The 25,072-nt window shown below is 56.6% G+C and overlaps 1 protein-coding gene and 1 pseudogene across 1 annotated transcript in view; both read left to right on the forward strand.

The window, feature by feature from the left end:
• LOC116840185 (uncharacterized) overlaps window positions 1-24,931 on the forward strand; it is a 47,790-nt gene extending 22,859 nt beyond the window's left edge. The window contains exons 4-21 of the mRNA XM_075064738.1: window positions 8,259-8,471; window positions 8,857-8,994; window positions 9,338-9,442; window positions 10,064-10,114; window positions 11,275-11,331; window positions 11,489-11,575; window positions 12,296-12,425; window positions 12,620-12,750; window positions 12,974-13,027; window positions 17,428-17,502; window positions 18,862-19,134; window positions 19,421-19,693; window positions 20,031-20,303; window positions 21,668-21,940; window positions 22,797-23,069; window positions 23,363-23,638; window positions 23,931-24,203; window positions 24,480-24,931. Of these exons, the coding sequence (XP_074920839.1) occupies window positions 8,259-8,471; window positions 8,857-8,994; window positions 9,338-9,442; window positions 10,064-10,114; window positions 11,275-11,331; window positions 11,489-11,575; window positions 12,296-12,425; window positions 12,620-12,750; window positions 12,974-13,027; window positions 17,428-17,502; window positions 18,862-19,134; window positions 19,421-19,693; window positions 20,031-20,303; window positions 21,668-21,940; window positions 22,797-23,069; window positions 23,363-23,638; window positions 23,931-24,203; window positions 24,480-24,842 (3,318 nt within the window). The 3' untranslated portion in view covers window positions 24,843-24,931. The remainder of the gene's footprint in view (window positions 1-8,258; window positions 8,472-8,856; window positions 8,995-9,337; window positions 9,443-10,063; window positions 10,115-11,274; window positions 11,332-11,488; window positions 11,576-12,295; window positions 12,426-12,619; window positions 12,751-12,973; window positions 13,028-17,427; window positions 17,503-18,861; window positions 19,135-19,420; window positions 19,694-20,030; window positions 20,304-21,667; window positions 21,941-22,796; window positions 23,070-23,362; window positions 23,639-23,930; window positions 24,204-24,479) is intronic.
• The window catches only part of LOC142046695 (serine protease 33-like), a 151,148-nt pseudogene that overhangs the window by 38,470 nt on the left and 87,606 nt on the right, over window positions 1-25,072 (forward strand).

The raw sequence follows: 25,072 nt of genomic DNA on the forward strand, positions 1-25,072 counted from the left end.
ATTAAGATTTAAAGTCTGAGTTTATCTTTTATTTTCTTTGGTAACTATCTGTGACGTTTTGTACCTACCACATATAATCACTGAAATCTCTCTTCCTGCAGTTAATAAACCTGTTTTATATTTTACCTAAAACAGTGAATTTTGACTGAAGTGCTGGGGAAATCTCAGCTCAGTTTGCAAAGGCTGGTGTGTGTCTCCTCTCTACAGCGAGGGAGGGGCAGGCTGTGGAATAAACTTACACTGGTTGGGCTTCAGAGCTGGTCCAGTTCTGGGGTGCAAGGCTGGGGGTTTGGGAGGTTCGCTGATGCCTTTGTGTGATTCATGAGTGGCCTTGAGTAAATCCTTCCCAGGCCAATCCCCAATACACCAGTGCTGAGGGGAGAGGCCCTGGGCCAGAGTCCAGGGAATGTGCCCAGGCTCAGCTCATGAGCCAAACTTAGTGGGTTTTTGGCTGGCCCTATCCCAAAAGAAAGGGAGAGGACTGAAGAGAAAGTACCAGTGGGGAGAGGTCAAAGCTCCCAGTCAGCCCGATTGACAGGGCAGGCAGGCCAATGAGGGAGTCAGGAGCCCAGAGGCCCCTTCTCTGTGTGAGCTGGAGCTGCTGGAGCCAGAAGAGGGCAGAGCTAAGGGGAAAGCAGCAGCCTGAGCTGGGGCTGGGCAGAGCCAGGAGCTGGGACAGCGGAGACCAGGGATACAGGGCTGACCTGTGGGAGGAGCTGTGGGGCCAGAGTCAGGATACCGGATGCTGGCCATGCCCCATGTAACATTGCAGCTGAGCCTGGTGAGTGGCTGGGGAGAGCGGGGGTGGGGGGGCTGGGCAAAGGGCCCAGTGCAGGGAGACATCGCCTGACGAGAGGCCTCGCTGGCCATACTAAGAGGACATGAACCCACCAGGAGGACCAATGCTGGGGAGAAGGGTCCTGCCCCTTAGAGCCTGAGGGCATAGGCACCGAATTTCTAATCTGCCAAGGGGTGCTCCACCCATGCCCCACCCCCACCCCACCCCCCAATATCCCTGCCCTGCCTGCTTCTTCCCACCCCTGCTCTGCCCCTGCCCCTTCTTCCCACCCCATCCGCTGAGCACGCGGGGCCCTCCCCCCAGCACCTCCTAACGCCACGAAACAGCTGATCGGTGGCAGGCAGTAGGTGCTGGGGGAAGGCAGAGGTGCTGATCAGGGGGGTTGCCGACAGGCAGGAGGTGCTGGGGGAAGGCAGAGGTGTTGACAGGGAGGCTGTCGGCGGATGCTAAGTGCCCACCATTTTTTCCCCCATGGATGCTCCAGCCCTGGAGCACCCACGGAACCAGCGCCTGAGGGTGTGTGGGCACCGCCAGAGCAAGTGTCTGACCCGTGGTGTCACCGCAGAGCAGCCAGGGCCTGGGACATGTGAAGAGCAGCCTGTGAACTTTCTTTACAGCCCCAGAGATGGTTGTTTGTAGTCTCCCTGGGCCCTTTGGGTGGGGCCCCTTGTTCCATTAACTTTTCCCGTTTCCCCTTATTTTCCTTACCACGGCTGCTAGTTTGAACTTACTGCAGAGGTCAGTGGGTCGGGGAAGCGGCCAGGGCAGAGCGAGCACCCCGGAGTGGGGACGCCCTGGTCCCTCTCCTAAGCGACCCGCAGCCAGACTGGGGTGAAGTCTCCCCTCTGGTCGCTGCCAGCATTTAGGCGGAGGGAGCTGGGGCAGGGGAGGGCCGCCTGCAGCAAGTAATGGGGGGGGGCGGCACGCAGGGGAACTCCCCGCCCCAGCTCACCCCTGCCCCGCCTCCTCCCCGAGTGCGCCATGGCTGCTTCACTTCTCCTGCCTTAAGTGCCACAAGCCTGGGAGGCAGCAGAAGTGAAGCAGCGACCGTGTGCTCGGAGTGGAGGTGGAGCAGGGGTGAGCTGGGGCGGGGGGAGCACCTCAGGGCAGAGGGTGGGGGATGGGGAGCTGCCGCGGGGGGGTGCCTCAGGGCGGGGGGGGGAGCTGCCGCAGGGAGGGCGCCTCGGGCGGCTAGAGCAAAGGTGGAAGTTCGCCTATGGCTCGAAACATCCTCTGCACCGCCCTGCACACCCTAACCTCAAACCCCTGCCTGAGCCCCCTACCACATCCTGCACACCTCCTGCACCTCAACTCCCTGCCTCTGAGCCCCTGCTGCACTTGCCACCATTTCTGCACCCCCTGGGGGCAGCGTTGGGTTGGGGACTTCAGGAAGGGGTTGGATTAGGGCAGGGAAGGAGGTGGGAAGAGGTGGGACAGGCGGGGCCTAACGGAAGTGATAGAGTGGGGCGGGGCCAGAGGCAGGCGGGTGTCAGTGATGCAGCCCTCGGTTCAATGCACTAGCTCTCATGTGGCCCTCGTGTTCATTTGAGTTTGAGACCCCTGTTCTAGACATCGCAGATGAGCAGCATGATGGGAAAAGCAGCGCTTCCTTGGAAAAACCCATAGAGATGCTGCTGCAGGAGATCTTGTGCTTCAAGGACACCGTTCCGGGATATCACACCCAGCAGCAACATCATCTCGCCCACTCTTCAGGAGAAGGATGCGCCCAGAAGAACCTTTTCCATGGCCCAGGATCCTGATGTTGCTCATTGTCTTGCTGTGCAAGGAGGCACCTCAACCGGACCAGCCTCATCTCCAAAGCCACCCAGTGGGTCCTCAACACCCTCAGGGGTTGCATCCCTGTCTCATCCTGACTAATAGCCACTGATGGACCACCTCCATGAGTTTATCAAGTTCTTTACTTATGTAAGCAGAGTCAGGATGAGCTGTACCCTGACATCTGGTGGTGAAGTATGGGAAGTGTGGAAAGAATGTCTGGAATGCGAAATCTCAAATATTGCTATGGTCCGCCTGCCCATCCCAGACTGCCGAGCTGTGGGTGCTTTGTGACAGAAATGACTCAACCTCAGTTGGGTGGTACTTGCTAGACAAGGGACATGGGTTCCAAAACCTGTGAATAGAGAGAGGTTGGGGACAGGTTTTGTGCCTGGTGGTGCAGGCTCCTTGTGGAGCTAGAAGCACCAGTTCTACCCCCTCCTCTCTCCACTGTGGAATGTCAGATGTGATTTTATTCCCTTAAGACTCTAGATACAGGTTGTTGAGCTGAACTCACTTTGGGCTAATGGTGCACTAGCGCTGGGCTCCCCTGCTATGAGCTGAGATCACTAGAGCTGAATCACAAAAGAGCTGAAATTACTGAGCTGGGAGCACTGAGTGCTGTGCTAACTATGGGGGAGCCTGAAGCTATACGGTGGAACAGAGCAGCTGGCAGAGTGCAGCAGTTTATGGGATGGCTGGAGCAGACCACAGGACAGCTGGTGAGGTGGAGCGGCTGGCAGACGCGGAGTAGCTGTGGGCGTGTGGAGCAGCCCACAAGAGCGAGCGGAGCCCAGCAGTTTGCTGGGACAACTGGGCAGCTCACGAGGCAGCTGTGGAGCGGAGCAGTTTGTGAGGATGGCCAGAGGAGCAGAGTGGAGCGGCTGGTAAGGCGAGCAGTTCTGGCAGCCAGACCCACGGAGAGGTCAGGCAGGTGGCCCGTAAGATGTGCCCCCCACCCAGGCTGGGGAGGCCCACCATCCAGTGTGATTCTGGGTGGCATTGACCAGAGACTTTTGGTGTGTTGGACTTTGGAGTGATTGGACTTAAACCCTAAGGGGGGAAAGGACATTGCCAAACGTACTTGGGGGGGTGGTTATGGTTTGTGTATTAACTCTGCTTTGTGGTGTTTCTCCAATGGGATGCCGCATTGATTCCTTCCTTTATTAAAAAGATTTCGCTACACTCAGACTCCGTGCTTGCGAGAGGGGAAGTATTGCCTCCTAGAGGCGCCCAGGAGGGTATGGTATGTAAGTGTCCCAGGTCACTGGGTGGGGGCTCGAGCTGGTTATGCCTTGTGTTACTGAAACGGAACCCCTGGGTACTGAACCTGGCCCTTGTTGCTGCCAGCTCAGAGGGGCAGAAGGGTTACACTTAAACCTTTATAGTTTTGGCCTTCACACCATCCTCTGCAAAGAGTTCCAAGGGTTGTCTGTACATTTTGTGAAGAAATACGTCCTTTTGTTTGTTTTTAACCTGCTGCTTATTAATTTTGTTGGGTGACCCCTGGTTCTTGTGTTAGGTGAAGGAACATTTCCTTATTCACTTTCTTCACACCAGTCAAGATTTTATAGACCTCTATCATATCCCCACTTAGTCCTCTCTTTTCCAAGCTGAAAAGTCCCAGTCATTTTAATCTCTCCTCCTGTTCCATCCCCCTAATCATTTTAGTAGCCCTGCTCTGTACCTTTTCCAATTCCAATATTATTATTAGTTTTGAGGAGGAGGGATCTGGGATGTCCAGACTGAACACTGTACCCAAGACGTAGGCGCACCATGGATTTATATAATGGCTTTATGATATTGTCTGTCCTATTGATCCCTTTCTGAATGATTCTTAACATGCTGTTAGATTTTTTGACGGCTGCTGCACACTGAGTGGATGTTTTCAGAGACCTGTCCACAGTGACTCCGAGATCTTCTCTTTGAGTGGGAACAATTCATTTAATCCCCAACATTTTGTACGTATAGTTGAGATTGTGTTTTCCAGTGTGTATCACTTTGCATTTATCATTCAGCTTCACACTCACAGTCTCACTCCCCACTGGCTCTGACACCCTGCTGTAAATTCAAACCACCCCCCTATTTCAATTCCTGGGGAAAACACTGCTCCCAGGGACCCGGGGCCCAGACTTGTCAGGGTTAGGAGGGGAGTCCACATGGGGAGTCCTGCAGGGCAGGGAGGCCTCTGGGTAAAGGGAACTGGAGCAAGGACTCAGATCCATTCACCGTCCAGTGCTACTCAGGGCACCGGGTTATAGAACTAGAGAGTGAAAGTGAAAGTGGGACTGAGCAGGGAGTGGGCATCTGGGCTTTGTGCAGAGAGAGACCCGCAGAGACCCAGGACAGCGGAGGGGGAAACCCACAGACAAACGCAGAAATTGAATTAACCTCGGGGTCTGTGCTGGAGTCTGCTAACCGGGGTGAGCTACAGGGGAAGAATTGTGGGAAAAGGGAGCCCAGGGCTGGGCTAGCAGGGGCTGCGGGTCGGGAGTGAGGGGCCCTGGCAGAGCTCTGGGGGAGCCCAGGGCTGGGCTAGCAGGGGCTGCGGGTCGGGAGTGAGGGGCACTGGCAGAGCTGGGGGGGGCAGGGCTCGGCTAGCAGGGGTTGTGGGTCAGGAGTGAGGGGCACTGGCAGAGCTGTGGGGGGCAGGGCTGGGCTGGCAGGGGCTGTGGGTCAGGAGTGAGGGGCACTGGCAGAGCTGTGGGGGGCAGGGCTGGGCTGGCAGATGCTGTGGGTCAGGAGTGAGGGGCACTGGCAGAGCTGTGGGTGGCAGGGCTGGGCTGGCAGAGGCTCTGGGTCAGGAGTGAGGGGCACCGGCAGAGCTGGGGAGGAGCCCAGGACTGGGCTAGCAGGGGCTGTGGGTTGGGAGTGAGGGGCACCGGCAGAGCCGGGGGGACAGGGCTGGGGTAGCGAGGGCTGTGGGTCAGGAGTGAGGGGCACCGGCAGAGCTGGGGGGGAGCCAGGGCTGGGCTAGCAGGGTCTGTTGGTATCAGGGGGAGGGATAGCTCAGTGGTTTGAGCATTGGTTTATGACACCCAGGATTGTGAGCTCAATCGTTGAGGGGGCCATTTAGGGATCTGGGGAAAAAAAATAGTTGGGGGTTGGTCCTCGTTTGAGCAAGGGGGTTGCACTAGATACCTCCTGAGGTCCCTTCCAGCCCTGAGATTCTACGTATCATTCCCTGAACTCCTGGGGCCCTCAGGAATCCCAAAACCCCACCAGCAGAGAGACACTTGCCAGCCAGCCCTGCCCCAAAATGGGAGTGGCCAGCGCACAGCAGTGAACGGAAACTTACCAGCAAAGTGGCGAACACTAACAATGGAGCCCAGGAGTCCTGGCTTCCAGCCCCCCTGCACATCAGCCCCGTGTTCCCATGTGCTGGCTCCTGCCCCAGTGGATCACCCCAGGCCTGCAGGGTCAGAGGGATGGAGCAGCTCCGGGAGGACGTCACCTGCTCCATCTGCCTGGACATCTTGAACAACCCCGTCTCCATTGAGTGTGGCCACAACTTCTGCCGGGGCTGCCTCTCCACTCACTGGAGCCAGGTGTCAGCCCAGGGGCCCCGCTGCCCCGAGTGCCGGGCTCCCTGCTCCAGGGGCAGGATGATCCCAGACACACGTGTCAAAAACCTGGTGGAGAAATTCACCAAGCTCTTGCAGGAAGAGCCGGAGCCGGTGAGACCGGACGGGCCAGATAAGGGGGAAAGGAGCTGTCTCCTGTCGGGGATGCTGGGCCCAATCCAGCCCCAGGGCAGGGAATGGGACACTCAGACTTGTAGGCCAGAAGTGACGGGCAAACTTTTTGGCCTGAGGACCGCATCAGGTTTTGTAAATTGTATGGAAGGCCAGTTAGGGGAGGGGGTCGTGGCCTGGTCCTCACCTCCTATCTACCCTCCCCCCCTGGATTCCTGCCCCATCCAACCCCCCTTGTTCCCTGGCAGCCCCCCCGGGACCCCTGCCCATCCAACCACCTCTTCTCCCTGTCCCCTGACTGTCCCCCAGAACCCCTGCCACCCCATACAACTCCCCCTCCTTCCTACTGGCCCCTGGGACCCCTGCCCCATTCAACCCCCTATTCCCCACCCCAACCCCGATCCACACGCCTGCCCCCTGACCACCACCCCAAACTCCCCTGAGCTCTATCCAACCCCCCCCCGCTCCCTGCCCTCTCACCGCGCTGCCTGGAGCACCGGGGGCTGGTGGCGCTACAGCCGCGCCGTCTGGCTGGAGCTGGGCCGTGCCACCCATGCAGCTCAGAGACCGGGTCAGGCCAGGCTCCGCAGCTGCGCTGCCCCAGGAGCTCCCAGCCCCACAGCCCAGAGCACTGCACGGGTTGCCCTGGGAGCTGAGGCTGCGGGGAGGGGCCGGGGGTAGCCTCCTGGGCCAGAGCTTGGGGGCTGGGCAGGAGGGACCCGCGGGCCTTGATGTGCACCAATAAGAATGTTGGGGCCTGTCCCCTCCAGGGAGTGCGGCCTCTGATCCTGCCCCAGGGCAGGGACTGGCTGGCTCAGGGGTGTGGGAATGGGAACCAGGCGAGGATCCAGTCCTGAGGGCATTGTCTGGCTCGGGAGGGTGGGAATGGGGCACAGGGCTCTGATCTGGGGGGCAGGGGACTGGCTGGCTTGAAGAGGAGGAAATGGGGCTCTGATCCGGGGGGCAGGGGACTGGCTGGCTTGGGAGGGTGGGAATGGGGCACAGAGCTCTGATCTAGGGGGCAGGGGACTGGCTGGCTTGGGAGGGTGGGAATGGGGCACAGGGCTGTGATCTGGGGGAGAGGAGACTGGCTGGCTTGAAGAGGAGGAAATGGGGCACAGGGCTCTGATCTGGGGGGCAGGGGACTGGCTGGCTTGAAGAGGAGGAAATGGGGCACAGGGCTCTGATCTGGGGGGCAGGGGACTGGCTGGCTCAGGGTGTGTGTGTGATGCAGTGCCCCCCCTCTGGGGTGCCACCTGATGTACTGGGGTACCACTGAGCCCCCCCTGCTCCACCAGCCTGGGCTCCCTCACCCCCTTCTGCTGAGCCAGGCCCTCCGGCCTCCTCCTGCACACACACAGGAAGGGCCACACCCAGCTGCAGAGAAACACACACACAGATCAGCTCTGCAAGGGAACACTCAGCTAAGGAATTGCCCAGCTCTCACGTGCACACCTCGTCTGGGGTGCAAACCCAAAATTGTACCAACTTGTGCTGCTCAGAGAAAGGTACAGCGTAAGCTCATGAAATTCACTCCCTCTCTCAGCGTGGGGAAAGAACTGCAACAGCTTTTTGCCCTCCAGTTATGAATTCCACTAACTGGTTTTGGACTCCTCATTGTTTTTGCTGATACAGACTAACCCGGCTACCGCTCTAAAACCAAATGTATTAACGGCAGAAGGTAGATTTTAAGTGATTATAAGGGTTAGGGTTAGGGTCAATGTAGGTGACTGAGCAAGTAAAACAAACACGCAAACTGAGCTTAATACACTAAAGAAACCGGTGGGAACGGGGCACGGGGCTCTCATCTGGAGGTTGGGGGACTGGCTGTCCATTGGGGGGATGGCAATGGGGCACAGAGCGCTGATCTGCAGGAATGGCTGGCTCAGGTGGTGGGAGTGGGTCGCAAGGCTCTGATCTAGGGGGCAGGGAACTGGCTGGCTCAGGGGTGGGGGTCCCAGCTCTGACCCTGCTTGTCCCTGCAGCAGGGGCCAGAGTCTCAGATGGAGCCTGGGCACCCAGTGCAGCTGGTGCGTCTGGACGAAGAAGGGGGCCTGACCCTGGACGAGGAGGCCCTGAGCCGCTGCCTGGAGCAGGGTGGGGTGGGGGATGCCCCCGTCTGCCTGGTGTCCATCATCGGGGAGCAGCGCTGGGGCAAATCCTTTCTGCTGAACTACCTGCTGCGCCGGTTCTGGAGCCCGGTGAGTGTGAACGGGAACAGGAGTGAGCTGGGGTGTGAGCGGCCCCATCCTGCCCCCTGCTGGGGGGTCAGAGCTGCACACGTGTCTGTGAGCAGCCCCCACCCCCCAACATATCCAGTTAGTTGGAGCCATGGCTGGACCCTGGCATACCTGCCTGCCTGCCTGTCTGGAATATAGCGTGTCTGTCTGTCTGTGTAGACACAAATGGGTCTGTTTGTCTGTCTCTCAAATTCTGAGCATGCCTGTCACCATGTATCCTTCCCAGCCCCACACTAGTACAATTAACCCCTGCCCCCCCTCAGGGTTTGCAGCCTGGGGGAGGAGGGGTACCAGTCACTGTCCTCCCCCACCGGCACTGATGTCCTCCTTGTTCCCCCTCTGGCAGGACATGAGTAATGGGTCATGGATGGGCCGGGAGGAGGAGCCCCTGGAGGGATTCGAGTGGCGAGTTGGCAACCAGAGAGTCACCCAGGGCGTGTGGGCCTGGAGTCAGCCCTTCTGGGTCCCCACTGAGGGCGGGAAGGTGAGTGGGGGTGATGGGGGGTGCACAGGGAAGGGAGAAGGGAGTCATGGATGTGCTGGGAGAAGGGACTGGGGACTAGAGGAACAGGGTGGAGAGCTGGGAATGGAGGGAATGGGGGAAACAAAGAGCGAACAAGGGATGGAGACAGGGAGAACCTGATGGCGAGATAATGGGGGGAATGAAGAAGCGCGAGAGAAGGGAGCTAACACAGGGGTCGGTGGAAACGAGCTGCCAGGTGCCAGGGGCGAGGGGGGCGGAGCAGGGGGCAGCTCTGGGAGCAGAGGGGCCGTGGGTGGCTGGACGAAGCCGGGAGCTGACCTGGGGCTCTCACTCTTGCCCCCAGGTGGCCGTGCTGCTGGTCGACACCGAGGGCTCCATGGATCTTGAAAGGAACAAGGAGACGAGCATCAAACTCTCTGCCATGTCCATGCTGCTCAGCTCCTACCAGGTTGGGGGGCTCAGTGGGGGGCAGGTGTGCTGCAGGGGCCACTCTCCCCTGGGGGTCAGGGCTGGCCCCGATGCCCCGTGCAGCGCTAGGGGGCGCTGTGCTGCAGGGAGCAGGGCTCAGCAGGGGGCACTCTCCCCTGGGGGTCAGGGCTGGCCCCGATGCCCCATGCGGCACTAGGGGGCGCTGTGCTGCAGGGATCAGGGCTCAGCAGGGGGCGCTCTCCCCTGGGGGTCAGGGCTGGCCCCGATGCCCCGTGCGGCGCTAGGGGGCGCTGTGCTGCAGGGAGCAGGGCTCAGCAGGGGGCGCTCTCCCCTGGGGGTCAGGGCTGGCCCCGATGCCCCATTAGGGGGCGCTGTGCTGCAGGGAGCAGGGCTCAGCAGGGGGCACTCTCCCCTGGGGGTCAGGGCTGGCCCCGATGCCCCATGCGGCACTAGGGGGCGCTGTGCTGCAGGGATCAGGGCTCAGCAGGGGGCGCTCTCCCCTGGGGGTCAGGGCTGGCCCCGATGCCCCGTGTGGCGCTAGGGGCGCTGTGCTCCGGGCAGGTGACGTGGCTGGGAAGTGGCCTGGCGTGGCCATCGCTGCTCGTTGCTGTAGCTCTGTCCGTCTCCTGGTTATTTGCAGATACTGAACATTGGCCATCGGGTGAAGGACCCGGATCTCGAATACCTGGAGGTGAGGCCGGGCAGCGCAACACAGATTGTGGCCAGGCCATGTTCTCCCATTGACCCCAAAGGGTTATTATCCCTCCCCATGGGTCCTGTGGGGAAACTGAGGCCCAGAGAGAGAAACCGACTCTCCCACAGTCACATGGGCCTCTGGACTCAGCACTGTCACCGCATGGCCCAGGCTGGGTCTCTCTCCCACATGTCCGGTGTGGGCCACTGGGCCAGAGTTAGGACCCCTCCCTCCCCTCCAGCCCAGCTCCACCATCAGTGGGAACCTGCTGGGGCCAGGGCCTGGGGAGGTTGCTCTGCCCCCTGCTCTGCTCTGTTCTCCAGGCTCTTACCCAGCCCCAGCCCTGTCGGGCTGAGCCCCTGGCAGTCACGCCCTTAGTGATGTCACTGCCGCCTGTGGGATACGGTGTGTCCTGCCCCTGCACCGTGCCCCGGGGTGACTCTCTGTGTGGAGGTTGGGTTGGCTCTGGGAGGGTTTTCATCTGTCCTTGCTGTCCTGGCTCCAGTCACTAGCCGAGACCTGGTTAATGCAGAGAGACGGTGGTCTGGGGAGAGCTCAGGGAAATGCCGTGTAACCATTATTGCTTGCAACAGCGACTCTAGGTATTTTGCCGCCCCAAGCATGGCAGGCAGGCTGCCTTCGGCGGCTTGCCTGCGGGAGGTTCCCAGTCCCGTGGATTCGGCTGCAGCCTGCCGGAGGTCCGTCGAAGCCACGGGACCAGCGGACCCTCCGCAGGCCTGCTGCCGAAGGCAACCTGCCTGCCGCCCTCGTGGCAACCGGCAGAGCACCCCCCGTGGCTTGCCGCCCCAGGCACGCGCTTGGCATGCTGGTGCCTGGAGCTGCCCGATTGCTTGCAGTGTGAGCAGAGCCGCGGTTTGACTTCCTGGACTGTGCAAAACAGAGTTGGTAGCATTCATCAACCTGTGGCAATGGTGTTATTGTGTGTGCGAGGGTGTGTGAGGTGCTTCTTGGGAACATTGGAGAGAAGGAGCAAATGCTGGAACTGAACGGAACTTGCCCCTCGTTAGGGCGTTGGGTGGAGAGAATGGGTTGTGCACGGACGGCCATCCCACCTGTGCCAGACCCCCATGCCCCATGGCCTCCCCCACCATCCTCTGGGCCGGGTGCAGCCTCACACACTTCTCTCTGCTCCACAGATGTTTCTGCACGTGGCTGAAGTGGTGGGAGAGGCCTATGGACTGGAGCCCGTTCAGGTGAGATGGCTCCCCCCCCATCCCCACCCTACCCCATGCAGCCCCACATTGCACCCCTCCCCCACTCCCTAGGGCTTGAGGCTTCTCCCCACCTTCTTCCCAGTACAGCCTCTCCCCACCCCTTATAACCCCCACTCCCCTCCTGTCTCCCCTGCAGCACCTAGACCTGCTGGTGCGGGACTGGAGCAACTCCCTGGTCATTGGAGCCGAGGGTGGGGAGCAGCATCTGAGAGACGTCAGACAGGTGAGTGTGGGGCTTGGGGGGGTGGAATGGGACACAGGGCCTGTTTACTCTGGGGGCGTCAGCTGCGATCCAGACCCAGTGTTTGGGACTGGCTGGCTCAGGGAGCTGGGGAATGGGATACGGGGCCTTTCCCCTCTAGGGGGCTGGTAGCCCCACCCTTTATCCAGGTTACCTGGCAAATCCCTTTACAAGACCCCTCTTTAGTTGCTTATAACTTTGCCAAACTTTAACTGTTTGGGCTGAAATATTCCAGGCTTGTTCTCTGCCTCCAGCTGAATTCCTGCTTGCTTCCTCCAGCCGTTTCTGAGAACAAGGCTAAAGGAAAACATGTTGTTTTGGCAATTTGGAAAGAAAATTCTGACATTCATTCCTTGTTTTGAACATCTCTAGACACCCCCCACCCTCCGCTTCAGAGCAGGGACTTGAAACATGGCAGGAGGGTTTGGCCTGTTTGTCAGAGATATGCCAGGGGCTGTTCCCAAGAAAATCCCCTGTATCTGGCCAAGTAACAAGCCCTTGGATAATCTCGTATCTCCCTTGGATAATCTTTGCACGTGCTCAGGAGAGACTGGCTGAAGTTTAGCAGCGAAAGTCTCCTTCCAACACCTACCACAAACGAGACAGGGCCCCTCCAGACACTCTCTGACTGCCCAGCCGGTCTGGCCGGTGTTAACACAGGTGTTTGTGTGTCAATGTAACAATTCCCCCTGGCTCTGGCAGATGCTAGAGGCAACGTCCCCCTGCAAACACCCCAAGGCCTTGGAAGCGCTGAGCAGAAGTAGCACCAGCAGTTACCTGATGCCCTTCCCTGGCAAGCGGATCTCAACTGGCAGCGTGGGAACCCTGAGAGGTAACAGACCCGGGAGAGCAGCTCTGAGCCCCTGCCATGTGCCAGGCAATGGGACTGGGTCGCTGCTCCTGCCTGCACAGGGAGGGCAGTGAGAAGGGGGATCAGAGGAGTGCCCGCATGTGGAAGGTAGCGACAAGATGGATGAGTCAGGCCCTTGATTCCTCGAGCATTGTCCATCTCTCTCCCCTTCGCAGATATGGATGAGGATTTCCGGGACAGCCTGAGGGACTATGTCACCACCCTGGTGGGCTCGGCTGGTCAACACGTCAGGACGGACCGGCATGGGGTACTGCTGACGGGGACACAGCTCGCTGCCAAGATAAAGGTGGGGATCTGCCAGCTGTGCTGCAGGGATCGAGATGGGGTGCTCCCCACTGGCAGTCTGTGATTAACCCAGTACTCATGTGGGATCACTGTGTGGCTGTTCCCCAGCTGCCCCACCCGCGAGGTGGCTGCCTCTCAGCACCATGCGAGCCCTCCCTGTGTTCACAGCCTTTCTAAGCCCTGTGGAGTCTGTGACGTGATGATTTCTTCTGGTTCCTTTGCAGAATTTATCTGATGTGATGAAGAAATATCGCTCCGGCTTCTCCTCTCCCTGTCAGGTACTGTCTCTGTCTCTGACCTGATCATGGGGTATCTCCCCTCATCTGTCCATGCCGGTGCTGGGGTAGCACTGGGAGCTGGGTTCCTCCTGCTGGAGGAGACTGGGAAATGGTCTAGGAGAAACCTCCAGGTCTTGGACTATGAGGTAATCAAAGAATTTCTCTAGACTAGAGGGCGGCTGGTGATGGAGAGTTTCACCTACGAACACATCTTGAGTCCTGACACCTGTAGCATCAACCAACCATGGAACTGAGAGCAGTTGATCAGAACTGGCCTGGAAATGGGATTTTTGTTTTTCCTGCACAAACCGTTGAGTTTCCTGCAAAGCCCTCAAATGTTTCCATTTTGCAATGCCACCAAGGTGGCTCCTGGGAACTGTAGTTCATGCTCCTCACATGCCCCATTCTCCTCTATGGAGCTGGGTGTAGAGAGAACAGGGCAGCCAAACTACATTTCCCACATTGCATCATGGAGCCATATTGTGGCCAGGAGAAGCCCTGGAAATCATGCCCCTAGTGCATCATGGGAGATGTAGTCTGACCAGGGAGCCTGGTGTATATAGAAGAAGGAGGCATCTTAACCACATTTCACATAATGCAACAACATCTCCTCCCCTGGTGTGTGGGCCATGACCCAGTGAACCATGGGAGGCAGATGTGGCAGTGGTGAGGGAAGGTGGCTTTAAAGCCAATATTGTGATCCCTGAAACCCAGGACTAGAGTCTCTGGACCCATCGGGTGTGAAGGGTCTGAGCCTGAGTCAAGCTGGGAGCCGGGTTCAAACCCTGGTGCTTTGCAGTATAGCCATAGCCCTGCTGGACTAAAATAATATGTGGACATCTACCTATCTCATAGATCTGCAAGGGACCCTGAAAGGCCATCAGGTCCAGCCCTCTTCCTTCACTAGCAGGACCAAGTACTGATATTGCCCCAGATCCCCCCGAGTGGCCCCCTCAAGGATTGATCTCAGAACTCTGGGGTTAGCAGCCCAATGCTCAAACCACAGAGCTATCCCTCCCCTGGGCTCATGCTTTGGGAGGCCACCATAAGTATCTCAAGGGCTGACTTTCTTTCCTCTGGCCAGTCCAGTTTTCCCAGGCTGCAGCATCAACGAAGAGCCAGAGCGGCTGCTAGGGAGTCTGGGTGGTTGCACAAAGCAGTGTAGATGCTGGAGGCCCATGCTGGGACTCAGGGTTCAACCAGTCCTAACCTGGGTTACAAATAAGTGTAGATGCTCCAGCCCTAGGTTAACAACCCCACTGGATGCTAGCTTGAGTGCTAATAACCCTGGTCTTACATCACTGTGTAGACACAACCTTTGACTTATCACCAGGGTACAATCTGGAACTGGGGTGCTGCTGTGCTCTCTTAACTCTCCAGCCTGGGCTGTCTCTCACAAGAGTCATAGACAATCAGGGTTGGAAGGGACCTCAGAAGGTATCTAGTCCCACCCACTGCTCAAAGCAGGACCAAACCCCAGCTAAATCCCTAAATGGTCCCCTCAAGGATTGAACTCACAACCCTGGGTTTAGCAGGCCAATGCTCAAACCACTGAGCTATCCCTCCCTCATAGCTCCTTGACTGTGTCAGGACCTCCAGTTCTCCCTGCTTGTTTCCAAGGCTTCTTGCATTTGTGTATAGGCACTGAAGATAACTTGCTGATCATCCTGCTTTCTCGGTATGAGGCAGGAGTCCTCCTCTCTTGCACTCTCCTGCTCGTGCTTCCTCCCGTTTCCCCACTTACCTCAGGGCCTTGGTCTCCTTCCCCCAGTGAACCTAGTTTACTCTTCGTTAGGTGGAGCCCGTCTCTGCCTAGCACTCCTCCTTCTTGGAACACCATCCCATGGTCGAATAATCCAAAGCCGCCTTCTCTCCAACACCACCTGCGTAGCCGTTCATTGACTTCCACAATTCGACGATCCCTACTCAGGCCTTTTCCCTGCATGGGGAGGATGGACAAGAACACCACTTGTGCCTGAAACTCCTTTATCCTTCTTCCCAGAGCCATGTAGTCTGCAGTGATCCACTCAAGGTCATTCTTGGCAGTATCATTGGTGCCCACGTGGAGAAGCAGGAAGGGGTAGCGATCCGAGGGCTTGATGAGTCTCGGCAGTCTCTCCGTCACATCGTGAATCCTAGCTCCTGGCAAGCAGCAGACCTCTTGGTTTTCTCGGCAGGAGCGGCAGATAGATGACTCAGTCCCCCTGAGGGGGGAGTCCCCAACCACCACCACCTGCCTCCTTCTCTTGGGAGTGGTGGTTGTGGAACCCCCATCCCTAGGTCAGTGCATCTTGTGCCTGCTAATCGGTGGAGTCTCCTTCTGCTGCCTTCTCTCAGATGTACCATCTAGTCCATTCTCCGCATTAGTACCTGTGGAAAGAATATGAAAACAGTTGCTCACCTGTATCTCCATTGCTGGTACATGGACGCTCCTCTTTCTTCTTCTGGAGGTCACATACTGCCAAATTTCTTCACCGCCCCTCTCTCCCCACTGCACAGCCTGCTCCGATTCATCAGGACATTGTGCCCGTAGAAGCACATCCTGACGTCTGTCCAGGAAATCTTCATTTTCTCTTATGGAACTCAGGGTCGATACTTGTTGCTCTAGACCTCGAACCTTCTCTTCCAACATGGAGACCAGCTTGCACTTTCTACAGACAAAGTCACTTCTCTCCTGTGGAAGAAAGGCAAACATGGCATAACCTGTGCAGGTTACAGCAGCTGAATGCTCAGCTTCCATAATTTCTTCCTTCTTCTCTAGTGACAAGGAGCAAACCCCTCTGGGCACTGTCATCTCGCAGCTATCAGCATGTGGAGCCCCCCACCCAGCTGGATTGCATGAATGCTCCCAGAGCCACTCACAACTCACACAGAGAAAGGCACCAGCCAAATCCCCCAGTTTCTAGCCGTGCACCCCAGAACTGTACCATCTCGCCCTGGTCAGAAGCCTGACCTGTGTAAGTTTATTACCCAGCCTGCCCCTCCCTCGCTGGGGAGAGGACACACACCAGCCTTTGTAAACCGAGCTGAGATTTCCCCAGCACTTCAATCAAAACTCACTGTTTTAGGTAAAATATAAAACAGGTTTATTAACGGCAGGAAGAGAGATTTCAGTGATTATATGTGGTAGGCACAAAACGTCAGAGATAGTTACCAAAGAAAATAAAAGATAAACTCAGACTTTAAATCTTAATCTTGATTAGACCAACCAGCATTTGGTCAAGCAGTTTTTCTCACCCCACAGGAGGTTACAGGTGGGTAATAATCCTTAATCCGCCGGCTTCCCCTCGAAGCCTGGGCCCAGTCTCCCCCATTCACGTCTTTGTCCTCCCAGCTCTCTTGTTGCTTCCAGCATAGCTGGGGCAGGAGAAAGGCCAAGCCATGATGCCGCTGTCCCCCATTTTATACCCTTGGTCCATGTGCCTGGAAAGCACCAGCCCAGACGCGCCCTAATGGGCTTTGCTGAATCACAGACTTGAGCGATCCCCCGTCGCGTGATGCTTGCGCAGTTCTTACATAACTGTAAATCCCTTGTTTATATCCCCCCCTCCTCCCGCTGATTAATGGTCATTTAACACCTCCCAGGGAGTGGATCCCCTCCTCTGCTGTCACTGGAGAACTGGCAGTGGACAACTCTCAAACTCACAACATATTTCAGTAGCAACCATCCAGAAAATCTCATAAATTCATACGCACTAACTACATATATACTTTCATAAGATGTCTGACATGGAATAGTTTGTATAAAATGTCACTGCCAAATATGAATGATGAAGATGGGAGTTACAGGCTGCTACTTGGAGGTACAGAGTGTTACAGACACTCTTGAGCATCAGCCTCAAATCGGCTGCGGGTGGGTGCAACCCATGCGATACTCTAGAGGAATTTGGGAGGGGAAGCCCATCTACATGGGGGGAATAGACCAGCCAAGCTTCTCCAGGATAACTCCTCTGCAATAACCTCTCCAGAATAGGCCCACAGCAGAGACTGTTTTGGAGTCATTGCTTCTCCAGAATAAGATTTAACCCAGATTTTGTCCCCCCAAGATGTATCTCCAGAAGATCAATACAAGCCCCCAAACATGGCCAGACTTCTAAAAGCAGGTGTCACTGACGTGCTGTCGGGCATCAGCCTCAGGCCGAGCTCATCTGGGGCAGGGTTTCCAAAATCCTTGGCTAGAGGAAAGTGCACAAGTGCACTGGGTCAGGGAATGGAGCCGACGCTGGGCTGCCGTGAGGGTCAGTCTGGAAACCAGCAGCACTGGGACCCCCAAACATCTGCCCCACTGGCTAACGGCGTCGCTTTATTACGTGAGGCTGCTGTGGGGGAAGCTGCAGCCACTAGGTGGAGATGGAGCCAAATAAACAGCCGCTCACCCCAGCCTTGTCCTCCCTGTGCAGATGGCCATCGCCTTCCACAACCAGAGAGTCCTGGACAGGGCCAGCGCAGACCATGCTGAGTTTCTGAGGGAGAAGGTGAGTTAGGAGATGCAGTGTCCTCATCTAGGGGAACCCCAGGGAACGATCCCAGCCAGCCCCACAGGCTGTGGCTTTCTGGAAAGAGATGGGGCCTCATATCAGCTTGTAGGGTGTCTGCAGAGATGGAGACCTCAACCCCAGCACAACGGGGTCCCGATCTCAATCTAGTGATGGAGGGATGTTCCAATTCTTTAGCCATAAGGTCCATTGGTGAAAGAGGGATACATAGTCACCCTTTCTAACAGCCTTGGGTCCCCCTATGTTACCCCTCCTCTCCCACAGTGACCTGCAACACCTGACCAGAGAACCAATCAGGAGACAAAATACTTTCAAATCTGGGTGGAGGGAGCTTGGGTGTGCGTTCTTTGTCTTTGTCTGTTGTCTTTCTGGGCTCTGAGAGTGACCACACGTACCTACAGGCTCTCTAATCTTCTGTTCCAATTTTGTAAGTACAAAGGTAGAAAGGCGGGTTAGTCTTCTAATTGTTTTTCTTTATTTGCAACTGTGTGTCTGGCTGGAAGTATTTTAAATTGTATTTTTTCTGGAGGAGGCTTTTTCTCCATTTTCTATAAGCTAAAAGACCCTGTAATATTCCATCTTGAATTTACAGAGATTATTTCTACTCTTTGTCTTTCATTAAAAAACTTTCTTTTTAAAGACCTAGTTGATTTCTTACCCCTTATGAATGCTAAGGTATTGAGTCTGTACTCACCAAGGACTTGGTGGGAGAGAAAGAGGAGAGGGGGGGAAAGGTAAAGTTCCTTTTTGTGTTAGATTCATGGAGCTTGAATCTGTATTGCCTCTGGGTGAGGGGAAGAGGGGAAGGGTGGAGGTGGAATCCCTCGGTGCTAAGATTCAAGGAGTTTGAATCACTGTCTATCTCTCCAGGATACCCAGGGATGGGGGGGAGAAGGGGGAGGCGAAACCTGATTTCTCTGTGTTTCAAGGAGTTTGAAGCACGGTGATCTCCTAGTGTACCCAGGCGGGAAAGATCTGGGAGGAGGAAAGGAGGGGGAAGGGAAATGGTTTATTTCCCTTTGTTGTGAGACTCAAGGAATTTGGGTCTTGGGGTCCCCAGGGAAGGGGTTTGGGGAGACCAGAGTTTATCGGGCACTCAAAGTCCTGATTGGTGGCAGCTTATCAGTTCTAAGCTGGTAATTAAACGTAGAGGAACGCATGCTGGTACCCCATCTTTGGACGCTACGGTTCAGAGTGGGGATAGAATACCATTACACAGGGCTATGGGGAAGTTGCTGTGTTATAGCCAGAGAGTCCATTGGTGAGCCAGGGTCGCACACCTGCCCCTTCTAACAGCCTTGGACTGCTCCTCTTCCCCTGCTCTCCCACTCAACCCAGGATGGCCTGTCCCAGCGCATGGTCGACTGTGTGACAGTGAATCCGAGCGCAATGGCACAGCAGTTGGAGGAGCAGCGCAGGTCCCTGCTGGGACGGTGTCGGGAGGAGATGAAGGAGCCGGAGGAGACCCTGCTGAAGGCGCTAGAGAAGGAGCTGGCTACAGAGGCCCAGAGCTTCCTGGAGACCTACAGAAGGCGCTATCAGAATCACGCCATCAACCAGGGAGCCATGGACAGAGCCCGCCGAGACCACGCTGATTTTCTGAGGGAGAAGGTGAGTCGTGGATATGGGCTGTGGCACAATCCGGGGGAATCCCAGGGAACCATCCCTGCCAGTCCCATGGGCTGTGGTTTATTGGAAGGCGATGGGACCTCATATCAACTTGCAGAGTGGCTTCAGAGATGGAGACCTCAACCCCAGTACAACGGGGGTCCCGATCTCAATCACAGTGGTGGGGAGATGTGCCTGGTCTGTAGCCAGAAGCTGCATTGGTGAGACAGGGATGCACGTTCGCTCCTTCTCATGGCCTTGGATCCCCCTTCTCTCCCGCTCAATGCAGGACGGCCTGTCCCAGCGCATGGTCGACTGTCTAACAGTGGATCCGGGCGCAATGGCAGAGCAGTTGGTGGAGAAGCGCAGGTCACTGCTGGGGCGGTGCCAGGAGGAAATGAAGAAACCGGAGGAGACTCTGCTGATTGTGCTAGAGGTGGAGCTGACTCGGGAGGCTGAGACCTTGCTTGAGACATACAGAAGGCGCTATCAGTGTCACACCATCAACCAGGGATGCATGGACAGAGCCCGTGCAGACCACGCTGACTTTCTTAGGGAGAAGGTGAGTCTGGGGTGTGGGGGTCTGTGCCCCAGCCAGGGCAACCCCAGGGAACCATCCCTGCCAGTCCCATGGGCTGTGGCCTTTGGTGCAGAAGATGGGAGTTGAAACATCTGGCTCCCAGGGTGGCTGCAGATATGAGTGACTCCTACTCATGCATAATGGGGCCCAGATCTTGGTCAGGGGGGTCAGTGCAGTGTTCGGCACAACAGGGGCCCCAATCTCAGTCACAGGGCTATGGGGAAGTTGCTGTGCTGTAGCCAGAGGGTCCATGGGTGAGAGAGGGTCGCACACCCGCCTCTTCTAACAGCCTTGGACTGCTCCCCCCCGTTCAACGCAGGACGGCCTGTCCCAGCGCATGGTCGACTGTCTAACAGTGGATCCGGGCGCAATGGCAGAGCAGTTCGAGGAGCAGCGCTGGTCACTGCTGGGGCGGTGCCGGGAGGAGATGAACGAGCCGGAGGAGACCCTGCTGACAGCGCTAGAGGCGGAGCTGACTCAGGAGACCCAGACCTTCCTGGAGACCTACAGAAGACGCCATCAGTGTCATGTCATCAACCAGAGAGTCATTGACAGCGCCCGCCGAGACCACACTGACTTTCTGAGGGAGAAGGTGAGTCAGGGGACAGGGTCTGTGCCCCAGCCAGAGGACCCCAGGGAACCATCCCTGCCAATCCCACGGGCTGTGGGTTTTGATGCAGAAGATGGGAGTTGGCAAACCTCTGGCTCCTAGGTGGCTGCAGATATGCGGGACTCCTACCCATGCATAATGGGGCCCAGATCTTGGTTAGGGGGGTCAGTGCAGTGTCCGGCACAACAGGGCCCCAATCTCAGTCACAGGGTGTCATAAACAGATAGCTAAGGGTTAATGTCTCTTTCACCTGTAAAGGGTTAACAAACAGTGACCTGCAACACCTGACCAGAGGACCAATCAGGAGACAAAATACTTTCAAATCTGGGTGGAGGGAAGCTTGGGTGTGCGTTCTTTGTCTTTGTCTGTTGTCTTTCTGGGCTCTGAGAGCGACCACACGTACCTACAGGCTCTCTAATCTTCTGTTCCAATTTTGTAAGTACAAAGGTAGAAAGGCGGGTTAGTCTTCTAATTGTTTTTCTTTATTTGCAACTGTGTGTCTGGCTGGAAGTATTTTAAATTGTATTTTTTCTGGAGGAGGCTTTTTCTCCATTTTCTATAAGCTAAAAGACCCTGTAATATTCCATCTTGAATTTACAGAGATTATTTCTACTCTTTGTCTTTCATTAAAAAACTTTCTTTTTAAAGACCTAGTTGATTTCTTACCCCTTATGAATGCTAAGGTATTGAGTCTGTACTCACCAAGGACTTGGTGGGAGAGAAAGAGGAGAGGGGGGGAAAGGTAAAGTTCCTTTTTGTGTTAGATTCATGGAGCTTGAATCTGTATTGCCTCTGGGTGAGGGGAAGAGGGGAAGGGTGGAGGTGGAATCCCTCGGTGCTAAGATTCAAGGAGTTTGAATCACTGTCTATCTCTCCAGGATACCCAGGGATGGGGGGGAGAAGGGGGAGGCGAAACCTGATTTCTCTGTGTTTCAAGGAGTTTGAAGCACGGTGATCTCCTAGTGTACCCAGGCGGGAAAGATCTGGGAGGAGGAAAGGAGGGGGAAGGGAAATGGTTTATTTCCCTTTGTTGTGAGACTCAAGGAATTTGGGTCTTGGGGTCCCCAGGGAAGGGGTTTGGGGAGACCAGAGTTTATCGGGCACTCAAAGTCCTGATTGGTGGCAGCTTATCAGTTCTAAGCTGGTAATTAAACGTAGAGGAACGCATGCTGGTACCCCATCTTTGGACGCTACGGTTCAGAGTGGGGATAGAATACCATTACACAGGGCTATGGGGAAGTTGCTGTGTTATAGCCAGAGAGTCCATTGGTGAGCCAGGGTCGCACACCTGCCCCTTCTAACAGCCTTGGACTGCTCCTCTTCCCCTGCTCTCCCACTCAACCCAGGATGGCCTGTCCCAGCGCATGGTCGACTGTGTGACAGTGAATCCGAGCGCAATGGCACAGCAGTTGGAGGAGCAGCGCAGGTCCCTGCTGGGACGGTGTCGGGAGGAGATGAAGGAGCCGGAGGAGACCCTGCTGAAGGCGCTAGAGAAGGAGCTGGCTACAGAGGCCCAGAGCTTCCTGGAGACCTACAGAAGGCGCTATCAGAATCACGCCATCAACCAGGGAGCCATGGACAGAGCCCGCCGAGACCACGCTGATTTTCTGAGGGAGAAGGTGAGTCGTGGATATGGGCTGTGGCACAATCCGGGGGAATCCCAGGGAACCATCCCTGCCAGTCCCATGGGCTGTGGTTTATTGGAAGGCGATGGGACCTCATATCAACTTGCAGAGTGGCTTCAGAGTTGGAGACCTCAACCCCAGCACAACGGGGGTCCCGATCTCAATCACAGTGGTGGGGAGATGTGCCTGGTCTGTAGCCAGAAGCTGCACTGGTGAGACAGGGATGCACATTCGCTCCTTCTCATGGCCTTGGATCCCCCTCCTCTCCCGCTCAACGCAGGATGGCCTGTCCCAGCGCATGGTCGACTGTCTGAAGATGGATCCGGGTGCAATGGCAGAGCAGTTCGAAGAGCAGCTCAGGTCACTGCTGGGGCGGTGCCAGGAGGAGATGAAGGAGCCGGAGAAGGAGACTCTGCTGATGGCACTAGAGAAGGAGCTGACTCAGAAGGCCAAGACCTTCCTGGAGACCTACAGAGAGCGCCATGAGTGTCACACCATCAACCAGAGTGTCATGGACAGAGCCCACACAGACCACACTGCCTTTCTGAAGGAGAAAGTGAGTGACAGCAGCTGCACCCCAGTACCAGGGGAACCCCAGGGAAATATCCCTGCCAGCCCCACAGGCTGTGGTTTATTGGAAGGAGATGGGACCTCATCTCACCTTGTAAGGTGGCTGTAGAGATGGGAGACCCCAAGCCCAGCACAATGGGGACCCTGATCTCAGTCACAGTGGTGGGGGATGTTCCTGGTCTGTAGCCAGAAGCTGCATTAGTTAGACAGGGATGCGCACTCACCCCTTCTCATGGCCTTGGGACCCCCTACTGTCCCCCTCCTGTGCCGCTGAATGCAGGACGGCCTGTCCCAGCGCATGGTCGACTGTCTGACGGTGGATCCTGGCTCAATGGTGAAGCAGTTGGCGGAGCAGCGCAGGTCACTGCTGGGGCGGTGCCGAGAGGAGATGAAGGAGCCGGAGGAGACCCTGCTGACGGCGCTAGGGGAGGAGCTGACTCGAGAGGCTGAGACCTTCCTGGAGACCTACACAAGGCGCTATCAGTGTCACGCCTTCAACCAGAGAGTCATGGACAGAGCCCGCGAAGACCACACTGAGTTTCTGAAGGAGAAGGTGAGTGACAGGGGTTGTGGCCCCAGCCAGGGAAACCCCACAGAACGATTCTGGTCAGCCCCACGGGCTGTGGTTTGTTGGAAGGAGATGGGACCTCATGTCAGCTTGTAGGGTGGCTTTAAAGGTGGGACACCAATCCCAGCACAATGGGAGCCCCAATCTCAATCACAGGGGTGTGAGGATGTTGCTGTGTTGTAGCCAGAAGGTCCATTGGTGAGAGAGGGATGCACACTCACCCCTTTTAACCTCCTTTGCCCCTCCCTTCTGTCCCTGTCCTCTCTCATTCAACGCAGGACGGCCTGTCCCAGTGCATGGTCGACTGTCTGAAAGCGGGTCCCAGCGCTATGGCGGAGCAGTTTGTGAAGCAGCGCAGGTCATTGCTGGAGCGGTGCCAGAAGGAGATGAAGGAACCAGAGAAGAAGACTCTGCTGAAGGCGCTAGAGAAGGAACTGACTGGGAAGGCCAAGACCTTCCTGGAGACCTACAGAAAGCGCTATGAGTGTCACACCATCAACCAGAGTGTCATGGACAGAGCCCGCCAACACCATACTCTCTTTCTGAAGAAGAAGGTGAGTGACAGCGGGTGTGGCCCCATCCAGGGGAACGCTAGAGAACTATCCCTGCCAGCCCCACATACTGTGGTTTTATGGAAGGAGATGCGACTTCATATCAGATTTTGAGATAGCTGCAGAGATGGGAGACCCCAACCCCAGCACAACGGGGTCCCCGATCTCAGTCACAGGGTTATGGGGAAGTTGCTGTGCTGTAGCCAGAGGATCCATGGGTAAGAAAGGGATACACAGTCGCTCCTTCTAACAGCCTTTGCCCTCTCCTCTTGCCTTCCTTTCCCGCTCAACGCAGCACGGCCTGTCCCAGCGCATGGTTGACTGTCTGAAGGTGGATCCGAGCGCAATGGAAGTGCAGTTGGTGGAGCAGCGCAGGTCACTGCTGGGGTGGTGCCAGAAGGCGATGAAGGAGCCAGAGGAGACCCTGCTGACGGCGCTAGAGGAGGAGCTGACTCGGGAGGCTGAGACCTTCCTGGAGACCTACACAAGGCGCTATCAGTGTCACGCCTTCAACCAGAGAGTCATGCACAGAGCCCGCCAAGACTACGCTGTGTTTCTGAATAAGTCGGTGAGTGATGGCAGGTGTGGCCCCAGCCGGGGAACCCCAGAGAAACAGCCTGGTCACCCCTATGGGTTTCAAGGTTTTGGGTAGATGATGGGAATTAATATGTCTGGTTCCCAGGGTGGGTGCAGAGATGAGAGACTCCAAGCCCAGCAGAACAGGAGAGGGGCCTGACTCAGCAGTGGGGGTGTATGTGCATTGCCCAGTGTAATGTGAGCCCCAATCTTGGTCGGGGTCTTTGCAGCACTTGCCACATCTAATCTTTGCTGTTTCCTCTCCCAGAATATGTTTGACTCCTCTCAGGAGCTTATGGCACAGCTCAGGCAGTTGCTGAAGCGGTGCCGAGAAGAAATGCTGCCGGTGACAGAGCCCCCGCTGATGGTCCCGGATGCAGCTCTGAAGTGGGAGAAAGAGGACCTGCTGAGGGAGCTGGAGGCAGAGCTGACGCGGATGGCTGAGCCTGTCAAGGAGGCTAATGGGAAGTGCATGGAGGTGGCGAAAGAAGTGGTCACCACAGCTGGTGTTGGGGCCATCGCACTTGGTGTCGTGGTTGTTAGTGCGGCAGTCGCTCCAGCTGCTGGTGTGGTGGCTCTCGCAGCTGTTGGTGTGGGGGTCGTCGCAACTGCCTGGACTATTTTCAGCTAGTATAACTGAGGGAACAGCTATTGCTGCTGGTGCGGGCGGCATAGCTGGGATTTGGTCAGGCTTGGGCGAGGGTGAGAGAGTTAGTGGATATGAACAGGGCTGAGGCCACTGCCAGTCAAGGGGAGGAGGGGGACAGGACAGAGGAGCAGAGGTGGCCCTAGGTATTTTGCCGCCCCAGGCATGGCAGGCAGGCTGCCTTCAGCGGCTTGCCTGCAGGAGGTCCCCGGTCC

Source organism: Chelonoidis abingdonii, chromosome 4 (assembly GCF_003597395.2).
Source record: "Chelonoidis abingdonii isolate Lonesome George chromosome 4, CheloAbing_2.0, whole genome shotgun sequence".
NCBI lineage: Eukaryota > Metazoa > Chordata > Testudines > Testudinidae > Chelonoidis > Chelonoidis abingdonii.